A 10,810-nucleotide genomic window follows, 5' to 3' on the forward strand; every position below is an offset into this window, starting at 1 on the left:
GGGAAGAGTTCTGTAAGAGAAATAAATACTTTAAATATTACCCTTCTAAACATGAATTATTTTGTCAGCGTGAAATATAAGTAAGTTCTTCTAAAGGATTAATTCAGATATATTTTTGTAATCTGTGCATTTTTTTCTCCCTGTTTTCTTCACTTCCAGATCATCAACAGATACATTAAACATTGGACCAAAACCAGAACCTTGCTATACCCTGCTGTTTACCTTCTGTATCGATGAGCATTTACAAGGAATAAGAAAACAAAAATAAACCACAGGGCAGGAGAACAACTAGATTACTTTCACTGTTTTTCAAGCACAATGAATTGCACCACATTCCAGCGCCAAACAGAGGCAAACTACTTACATTGTTCCTTCTTAATATAATAATTCCCATTTTTCTTACATGTATTTTTCCAAATCAAAATAATTCAGTGTTGACATCTAAATTTTCACTTTTTATCGAAGAAGAGCAGAACAGTTTGTTCTGGGGAAGGGAAGGGAAGGGAAGGGAAGGGAAGGGAAGGGAAGGGAAGGGAAGGGAAGGGAAGGGAGGGAGAGGAAAAAGAAAGAAAAAATATTTCAGACCTTATAATTTATAAAGCTGCTACACTTTAGTAATAATTAAAGCTACACAAATAACAATCAGAAATTTAATATGCCACATCATCCTGTAATTATCGCTCAAAGTTTTTGCTACTATTTCAGCCTTTGCCTGCAAGTAGCTAAATATGTATGATTCTCTGTAACTTCATTTTTTGTGCGTATTATTATGAAATCATCTGTGTCTTTCATTAATCTTTAAGGTAATGTTTAATTATTGTTTTATCTCTATCAATATAACATAAAAGAAGAAATATTCCATTTTCTCTAATAAGAACAAAATTAAAAATCAATTTCTAAGCCATCTCATTTTGAAAAGTAATTTTAAAAGCAATGAGAGTATCAACTTGAATTATATAACGAATCATTTCATGTTTTAGAGCACACAATAGTCAAGGGTCATTTGTTTAGTAAATTCAACTCGGTTTTCCAATGCAGCTCATATTTTATTTGTCCTGACTTTACTATCTCCATCTTCATTGTAGCACAATATGAAAATATATGAAGACCTGATGTTTCTTACAGCCGTTTGTATTTCTGAGCAGTGGTGTTCCCTTCTCCTCTGGTCTAACATCTCATTTGAACCTGTGATGGGTTAGCTGCCCTCCAAGAACCAGCCTCAGTTCAAATTCCTGAGCGCACTGGTGCTGACTTCCAGGCACCCCTCTGTGGGGTCTTTTTCCATGGGGGATGCTCTGCCATAGCCTTCTTTCTCCCCCACCGCCACAGCCTGAGCCACGAGGTGGGGCAGTGGGGCTCTGACTATGCTGCCAGAGCACTGTACAGCCAAATGTCTCAAGTGCTCTGCAAATATCTGCAAACTTTCGCTTTAGAAGTGATAATATAACATGAGAAATTAAGATCACGGGTATTTTATAAATGGGTAAACTAAGGACATGAAGGCTAAGTCACTTTCCAAGGGCCATGAATATGCAGAGCCAGAAATAACAATAAAATAAATTATGCTTAATAAAGTCTATGAAATAGAATTGCATCAAGTAGATTTTACTTCTCCCACTACTCAGTAGTCTTTAACAAATCCTTAACTGGCATAAATTACAGTGACCTTCCTGAAACCATTGAAGCTTTCCCAGTTTCCAGAAGGAGGAAACTGGCCTGTTCATTTTCTGATTCGCCTTTTCTCTCCTTGCCAAAGGAAACAAACCCCAAAAGTTTTTCATGCGTGGGATCCCTGAGGATATGGTATTAAGCTTGGCTGGTACTGAAATTTGGAGTAGGGCAACTGCCTGCTTTACAAGATTTCGGGCAAAAACTGTTGGTTTTAACAAACATACCTTGGTGGGTTTTTTTACTTCAGTCTACTGTTGAGATAGGAAAATGCAGGTAGCCCAACCTCCCTTTCTACACTTCCCTCATGCAATTGGTAAGGTCTCAGAGATGCCAACAATACATGGAATGGCTGAGCACCATTTCATCTGAAATGATGTAGCCGTCCCCTCTTGTTGCTCACCTTTATCATGTGCAGCGTGTGAAATATCTAATGGGTAAGCAGCAACTTGAAGAGCCCTTAGCAGCCGCTGAGCTGTACAATCGAGCCAGAGTCAGATCAGATGTACAAAGAGCCTGCGAGCAGAGTTACATGACAATAAACTTGGTATGAGAGAAGACCGAGCAAAACAAAACAGATGGTAAAGGCATGATTTGCTTGCTGTTAGTGATGCCTCTGTAACATCACAGGCTATCTCTAAGCTATATTTTCCACTGCATTGCCGGCTTGCAAAACTTTTAATGGAACAAGTTTTTCTGGCAGAAGAACACTGATTTTTATCTTTAATGAGCAGCCTCTCTATCATTTCGCTTCAGGAAACAGCTTCCTGGTTGTAAACTGCTTGAGAGTGCTGACAGCCAGTCAACTTCAAAAGCAGCCAGGAGAAACTTTCTTGCTAACTTTGGGAAGGAATTAAAAAATGCTGAAAGGTGCAGATGATGTTGTTATGGAGCAGGAGGACTCTGCTTCCCAACATGGAGAAATGACAAATTGGGATATCAATGACATCAAACTTCCCCAGGTATGTGTCTGTGTCTTAGAAATTTATCCAGTTCTGACCAGTCTTCTCCACTTCGCTGATCTTAAATGCTGTCTCAGTCGTCTATGCCTCATTGACTTTATTCTCTTTGCCACCTTGAGGTATGGGACAGTGTTTTGCTGAAAAGCTAGAAAATATCGAGCAAAATATTGAAGTTTCCGTGCATTTTTCTTAAACATATTATTGAAACATATTATATATGTTTCCTTAAACATATATTGAATGCTGATAGACGAAAAATAGTGATACTGCAGATGCGTTGCCTTTCTAGTCCACTGGTGGATAAGGTGCAGAGAAAGCAGGGGAAAAAATTATCTCCTGCTGTGGCTGCTCAATTAGAGATGTCCAGGACTTGCTTTTTGCCCTGGATAGTGCTTTATGAGAAGTGAGCACAGCACCCGCGACTGCCTTGCAACTCTGGGTGCTCAGCCTCGCTGCAGATCGGGCTCCACGCAAGCGGGCTGGCTTTCTGCACAGAGGCAACACTCCTTTCACGAGCACCTCGGAAAAGCTTGCTTCATGTGGGCAGAGATTTGCTGAGAGGCAGAATGGTGGGTGATCTTTCCCTTCCTCAGTCCTTTTCTAGTCCTCTTATCTAAAAATCTCATCCATGCTCTCCACTGAAAGCCCACAGCACCCTACGCCCCGATGTCATCTCCCTGTCCCTCACCTTAGCATATTTGTGACAGATTTCTCCTGCTGGGGTTCTTCACCGTCCAGCTCTTTCATCTCCCAACCCTGTCTTCTTACCTGATCCCAGGCTCTTCCCTACTATGTCACTGCTGTTTGCCCAAAGCCTCCATGTCCTAGGCTGCCTCCTCCCCTGCCTTCCACCCCAAGGTCACCTTCACCTGCATTTCAGCCTGGAGGCTTCCTCCACACCCTTCCCTATCCTATCCGATGGCTCCTGGGGGAGCACAGGAGTTTTTCTCTTCTCAGTTGATGTTCTTGCTGCTGTAATGGCCCTCGGTAGTTGGGATCAGCAATTTCAAGGAAATTCCTACTGAGTTTTTGTACCCCTACAATGACCTTTTCCCTCAGTGGGTATGTTAGGTGCTTTACAGCTTACTGCATTTTACTGTGTTAACTGTACCCACTGAGGTGATGTGTGGTTGGTCCTTTGCCTTTTCTTTGATTGAGTTTTATTTTTATCGTTCCTTACAGTGTTGTCTTTGGGACTTTTTTTCCTTAGTCCATAGCAGCAAAAAAAAACCCCACCTGACCAAGATGTTATTTGTTTTGGACTTCAGAAAAATCACCATGGAAGTCTTTCATGGCACTTAGGCCAAAATGAACCGAAGTCCAGAACTAAAAACCTACAAATGTGGGCATAGTCTCAGTCTCATTCAGTATTTGCCCTTTTTCCAGCAAGCTGAGCCAGATCAAGCCAAATGATTCAGTGTAACGCTGCTGTGAATAGTCTGAAAGGCAAAGCAGGATCTCTGCCATGAAAGCTAACAGAAGTTAGTCAGGCGGTGACTGCTGCCTGCAAGGAAAGTATCTGCTATTTTACGTCAGGCACCCACCTTTGTCTCCCGGGGAGGTCCCGCACTGAGCTGGACCCATGGGTGAGTGAGAACAACCTCCTTGCCAGGCTTTCCTGATGCTTTGGGGCTCGCGGGGAGCCACAGGGAGCTGTGTTTTTTCTGCCTTTTCTCCACTGCTCCCTCCTGCCAACCAGCATCACCTGCTGGGGTGCTGGAGTCACCCAGGCTGGAGGACACCCAGCAGAGGACCAGGTCTGCTGGGCTCTTGCACAAGCTCTTCTCTTCCCCAGCCTAAAATGTGGCTTGCTTTGGTGTCTCCACAGGACGTAAGACAGATAGACTGGTTTCAAGAGTGGCCAGATTCCTACGTAAAACGTATCTATAGCTCAGAGGATAAAAATGCTCAGAGGCACCACAGCAGCTGGGCAATGAGAAACACCAACAACCACAACTCTCGCATCTTAAAAAAGTCCTGCCTTGGGGTGGTGGTCTGCGGCAACGACTGCTCAACCTTGGATGGGAGGAAGATCTACCTAAGACCAGCCATATGTGATAAAGCTAGGCAAAAACAACAGCGTGAGTATGAACGTGGCTGTTCCTTACATCACAGTTCATAAGTGAACACAACATAAAAGAAATCCAAGTAGAGGATACCCTTTGGATTATCCAACCTTCCCGCTGCATTCCTTATATTCAAAGGCAACTCTTGATTTTGGAACAATGCATTTTACATTTCTTACTGTTGGGGAGAGGAGTTGTTTGCTTGTTTGTTTTCTTTTTTTTAATTTCATTTTTAATCTCTATTTCTGATGGTTAGAGCTTGATTCCCAGCCTTCTCAGGCCCATGAGTGAGGCTACTGAGAAAGCTGTACAGTGCAGGCAGCTTCCTGCTGTGCTGTTCCTGCTGACCCGAGTGTTGGCTTCATTATTGTATGGGCCCAAGAGTAACTCAGGAGGCAAGTCTTGCAGGGAAGAAGTTGCTCATAAACTATGATGCCTGGAAAATAGGCCTCATAGTCATGTCACCAGAGCAAGACAATGCAAATAGAGAATGTGAGCTGCACGCACATTTTTAACGAGACCATTCCAAACAATTGTTGATTGCTCAGTACAGCTAGCACATACTGATTTCTGGATCTGATGAACATTTTGGCTAAAGAAAGGTATTGCTCAAGCACTCACTGAGGTCAGAATGATGTCCTCTAGAAAAATCAGACAAGAACACATATGACATTCCAGACACTGCCAAGTTAAAAACGACTAAAACTGACGATAATAATAAATGATAAAATGATAATAAAGCTATAAGAGAAATATTTTTTGCCAGTTGTATTTAATAATGGAACAGAATAAAGGCAATGATCAGTTTGCTTATATTGATTTTTGCTTGCATTTGAAAGTTTTTTGCATAGTTTTTCTCAGTGTAGTTTCAGAGCCCCAAACCAGAAGTGGCAATCCACCACCAGTGAACCATTGTATCACATGGGATTCATCTGATCGGTGTTGTATAGAAAATATTTCCCACCATCTTTGCTCCAGGGAAATGCTGTCCAAACTGCAATGGACCCCTGCGGCTCCTTTCCTGCCGAGGCCATGGTGGTTACCCAGTTACCAACTTCTGGAGGCATGAAGGCCAATTCATATTTTTTCAGGTTGGTATAAAATTACCTTACGTTATGCAAATTAAAGACTGCTTTTTAAGATTGATTAAGGACATTTTTTGTTCCAACAAATAAGGGTCATAGAATATGACAAGCTCAAATGACTGTAAGGAGAAAAATTTTCACAATGAGTGGGCAAGGTCCTAGGCAACCTGATCTAACGCTGAAGTTAGTCCTGCCTGAGCAGGAGGTTGAGCTAGACCCCCAAGGGTCCCTTCCAACCTAAATTAGCCTATGCTGCTATGGCTTTACAGCATATTATATTTTTCATTTAGGCTCCCATGAAAACCTGTTGATTTTGAAGCACTTTCCCTCAGGTACTTAAGAACCAACGAATCCTCAAAAAGTTAGAAATGCCATGTTATTTCAACCTCTTCTCCAAGGCACCATGCATAAGCATGAGGCTGTCTTAGAGCAGGAAATGGTTGTACCCAAGGGACTGTCTGTGGAAAATGCCATCTGTGCATTATATGTAACATATCTGGAAAATAGTGTATGCAAGCATTTAAATAATGGGCACTATTTCTGGAAGCTGTAGTCCTAGTTTAGTACCATAACCACTGAACTGTCTCCTGTTTTCCAGTCTTTCACTTATGTGCAGGTTAAATAAAATTAATTCTCTGTGGAAGGTAATGGAAATTAATGTTCTGATAAACATGTCTAAAGTGTGAGAAGAATGGAAATGACTGCAGGGACACTGTAGCCAGGCTGCAGAAGACCTTGTGGCTTCAACTGGGGCTCTAGTGTGGGGAGTCTTTTGTGCAGATAAACATAGTGCACTGGTTTTTGATTTCAGAAAATTTCAACCCTATCACACTTCATCTGAGATATGTTTGTTACTTGAGCTCACATTAAATAAGTCTTATTAAATACAAAGTATTAAATCAGGCCATATGTGTGGTTTTGGCCTGTGCTACAAATTCTGCTCCTTTAAGATTAATAACAAGGTTGTTTCTAACTTTAACATATCATAATTCCTTTCTAAAGTCCAAAGGAGCTCATGACCATCCACGTCCAGAAACAAAATCAGAAGCAGAAGCAAGAAGATCAATCCAAAAAGCACAGACAGCTTTTTCTCCATCTTCTCCAAGATTGAAAAGAATCCAGGAGATTGAGGTAACTCTTATTATCAATCAGTGGAATTGTGGGGTCAGTGATCCATGGTTCAAGGCACGGTGGAGGCTATCTGGGCAGGAGCAGGCTTTACATCTCCACATTCTGCCTCCCTGTGATCAGGCCAAGAAGGAGCAGGGCTGTCCTGAGCATCCTGCTTTGCTCAGCACTGTCATCCACTGCCAGCACCCCCAGTCTGGAGCCTCTTTGGGCCTGGTGGCAGCAGGGGATTACATCTATACTGGTAAACAAAGCAAGGCTGGAGGGCAGGCTGTCACATCACCATACACATGGTCCCTGCCATGATGGATTTGGCCAGTGCTAACTCGTGCTCACAAACAAAATGCCCTGGCACGGATCAGGAGGACAGCATGTGCCAGGGACCATTCCCTGGCAGGATTTTGGACAAGGGTGCATCAGGTTTGGATCCCTTCACTGTACACAGCTGGCTTTGAACCTACCTGTGCCCCTGAGCTGCCCCTGAGTGGGATTCGGCCACCTGCAGACCCTCGAGGGCTGTGAGGGCACCCTCAGGTGCAGGACGCACTGCCCCACCCTTGGAGAGACAGTGGAAGGTCATGTTTTCTCCACATGGACATGTGTCCCAAGGTCCTCCACTGACATGAAGAAGGTGCCGCAGAAAAGCTAAGGCACCCTCCACCTATGCTCGTCCCCACTGGGTTTTGCCAGGGTTGATAAGGGGAAGGTGCATCACCTCTGCGTGGTGTGCCCCGCTTGCTCCCTGGGTCTCCAGGAGGACTTTGAAGGCAGAAAAGTGCTTTGAAGGACTTACAGAAGCACTGACGTTAAAACATCAGCTCTGCTGGGTGTGGAAACACTTGTGAAAGCATCTACAGAGGTCCTGTGGATTGCCATGTGCCTGATGGAAGGAACCAGGTAGAGCAGTGAGGCTGTCTCCAGTGACCTTCCTTGCAAAGGCTGTGTTACACGCAACTGTACACCACCAGTCTTCACATGCAGTTTGTGTTTTGATGTGCTAGAGGTGGTGCATTGTCCGCAGCCTGGTGTTCAGGATAGTAATCAGTGCCCCTTCAGCTACAGACAAAAGGGATAATTGGGCTGGGTGGGGACAGACTTCTTAAATGGACACCATGGAGAAGCAGGGGGATCCAGGAGGCCAAGAAGTAGAGTAAAAGAGTGAACAGAGGAAGTTAAACCCATTCAAATGGAATATGAATTTAGGAGCTGCAGCTATTTCTACTGGAAATACTCAGGAGGACACTAAAAAACAGAGCTCAGGATTGACTCTCATGGAGACACACTGACTTGGGATGGGACAGTCAGAGAGTACAGGACAGACTGCTGGTGGCCTCTTGACACAAGCGCCTGGGAACACAAGCATAAGAAAAAGCAGCTGAGCCACTGTGTAAATCTCTAACAAATACAGAAACTACAATTTTTATATCACTGGTTTAATTCTGTCCCCATGAACACTAAAATGGTCCTCACCTAGGAAATGTTACTGAGCCACGTGGCTTTTTTTTTTGTACCTGAGCCTACTGGTCTTACTGAGGTCAAGGTCCGTCTAGACATGTCTTCGTCTTTCCCTTCCTACAACATCTTCCTGGTGTTTTCACTTTGAATTGTGTAGGAGTAGGAACAGACCAAAGATGTCATAAATATCTAATTGTAGAGCCTGCTCTTCAGCTGGTCTGACTCTGTGCAATGGGAGTGATACCATTTACCCTCAGCTGGCTTTCCAGTTCATGGCTCTCCGGCAGGTTTTTCTTGGGAATAACCCATCATATTTGTGTTCTGCCAAGACCGGCTGTGGTACAACTAACTCAGGAGTCTGATTTGACATGCAGAACCTGTGTTGCTGGATCTGCAAAAAGTCTTCTCAAAAGATTCAATTTTAATGTGCTCAATAAGACCAGGGAGGCGAACTTTAGAAAAATGTGTGAGTCCAAAATAGAGCAAGTGATACATAGGATGTTTTCTCCATGGTGTCAGTGGGTCTTTAGCTGAAGGTGGGCTGGGTCCTACATCAGGTTGTTGGAATTTCTTTTCATGGTGAGTGGAGAACAGCTGAAAGGAGCTTTGCTACTCTGGCAGTCAGCAAAATCACTATAATTAAATGGATGCAAAAGCAGAATTACAAAGAAGAGAGACCTGTAAGTACTCATCAGAAATGATAGCACAGAATAAGTGTTCTGAAAGGAATTAAAGTTTGCAAAATTATAATCCAAAAATTAGGTCAATTAAAGAAGTTGTGAAATATCCAGAACAAAAGACCCAGAAGAGTAATTCTTGTGTGCTGCTCCCTCCCTGAATGAAATTTCTGTTTGTGAGGTAAAAAAATGTAAAGATAGGAAAATTTATCAGTTAGAAATAGAAGTAGAGTCTTGAAAAGCTGAAGCATAATATTATTGTAGTGAAAAGATCACTTCACAATAATCAGTTTAAAAAAATAATACTTAGCTTTTCCAAACTCCATAGAAAAAAAATTAATTCTGTGGTGTCAAATGTATTAGCATAATTTCATTTTCAGGTGCTTCTTCAGTATATGCTGGCAGCGGACCCCGAGGGCTGTGAATGCAAGATCTAACAATTCTTTCAGTGTAAAACATGCTTTGAGCAAAAACTGGTGAAACAAACCCAGACCCGTGATCCAGGAGCCCTGTTTCGTTTGCCCCTAAAGCCCACTGGCACTACCCTACAAGGCTCTGCTACGGCATCTGCTTCGTTACTTGTATTAATTGAATGCATTTGTGAGGGTCTCATACAGGATGGTTTTTATTTCATGCTGCTAGACTACACCTTGTTTTACTAAACCATGCCTTGCTTTCCCAAGTCTCTGACAGGTGCAATGCCAACGTGGGAGGCTTTGCCTTTGCTTCTTTCCAAGCCGGACGCTTACATGCTACCTGCTAATTTCGGGGGACATTTAAGCAAAAGCTCCCGGGAACCGACGCTGGGCAGCTGCTCTGGGCGGCCGCCATACCCAAGGGCAGCTGGGGAGGACAGGGGCTCCGGAGAGGCGCCGACCTGGAGCAGGAGCCCGGCCCTCGGGAGGACCCACAGTGCTGGGAGGCCTTGCAGTGGCCCTGCTGTCCCCACGGCCAACCCGCCCTGCGCAGCCCCTTCCCCCCAGCACTGCGCCGACCCTGGTACCCAGCACACCCCGCCCGTGACAAAGGGTGGCCATGACCCCTTCAGGCCTAATGCTGGCCCTTTGGGGGATGAATCCTGTGAGGAGAAATCCCCGCTGGCCTACAGCGGCAGCTGCCTCCCTCCGCCGCCCTACCCTGTGCCTCAGGGAGGCCGCTGCCCCACAGCGAGCGGGGCACAACACCAGTGCCAGCTCTTGGTGCCTCTGAGGGGAAGCGAAGGAGACGGGGGCGAGGGAGGGCGACGTCTCAACTACTGCAACGATGACATGTTTTTTAACCTGTACCTGTTACGGTGACCAGGTTTTAATGTCCTCTCTCCCCCCTCCTCTGGCAATGGGCCTAATTTTCCATCCCTTTTGCAACATGGATGTGAAAGTGCTACCACACCAATTCCCTCTTTAGCTCCTCTTGCAGGCCTCAGGAGGGGCTTTCATACCTGAAGACTTGTCTTTGTTCTTTTTTTTTTTTAACTGTTATATTTTCCCCCCACTATTTTATTGATCTAATAAAAGGTATCAGCTCTTCTTACAGAATACCTCACTGCCATTCTGGTTTGGTAGCATTTCAATCCCTCTCTATACTCATTTTTTTCAAGCCTGTGGGACTGTGGAAGGTGCAGATGGATGACCTCAAGGACCACAACTGTCATGTGTGACCTTCTGCACTCTTCCAGCTTCTTCAGGCAGTGATCTAAGTCCCTCCACTGCACCAGCCCTGCGAAGGAATTGTATAGAATCATCACAGAACGGTGTTGCTTGGAGAGGCCC

The 10,810-nt window shown here is 44.3% G+C and overlaps 1 protein-coding gene across 1 annotated transcript; it reads left to right on the forward strand.

Moving 5' to 3' along the window:
- The first annotated feature begins 2,429 nt into the window (after nucleotides 1-2,429).
- Nucleotides 2,430-10,339, forward strand: GCM1 (glial cells missing homolog 1). Its single transcript, XM_019474452.1, has 6 exons — nucleotides 2,430-2,630; nucleotides 4,459-4,711; nucleotides 5,675-5,787; nucleotides 6,784-6,912; nucleotides 9,725-9,982; nucleotides 10,049-10,339. The coding sequence occupies exons 1-6, from the start codon at nucleotides 2,529-2,531 to the stop codon at nucleotides 10,337-10,339; spliced, it is 1,146 nt and encodes a 381-aa protein (XP_019329997.1). The 5' UTR covers nucleotides 2,430-2,528.
- Nucleotides 10,340-10,810: the final 471 nt, after the last annotated feature.

The sequence above is a fragment of the Aptenodytes forsteri genome, unplaced genomic scaffold (genome assembly GCF_000699145.1).
Source record: "Aptenodytes forsteri isolate BGI_AS27 unplaced genomic scaffold, ASM69914v1 Scaffold100, whole genome shotgun sequence".
In the NCBI taxonomy this organism is placed as follows: domain Eukaryota; kingdom Metazoa; phylum Chordata; class Aves; order Sphenisciformes; family Spheniscidae; genus Aptenodytes; species Aptenodytes forsteri.

Excerpts from the sequence above, each read along its gene's own strand:
- GCM1 (XM_019474452.1), top strand. The coding sequence starts at position 2,529 with ATGCTGAAAGGTGCAGATGATGTTGTTATGGAGCAGGAGGACTCTGCT. Across the intron at positions 5,788-6,783 it reads GCCAATTCATATTTTTTCAG|TCCAAAGGAGCTCATGACCA; the intron begins GTTGGTATAAAA and ends TCCTTTCTAAAG. Across the intron at positions 9,983-10,048 it reads GGCCTTGCAGTGGCCCTGCT|CACACCCCGCCCGTGACAAA; the intron begins GTCCCCACGGCC and ends CCTGGTACCCAG.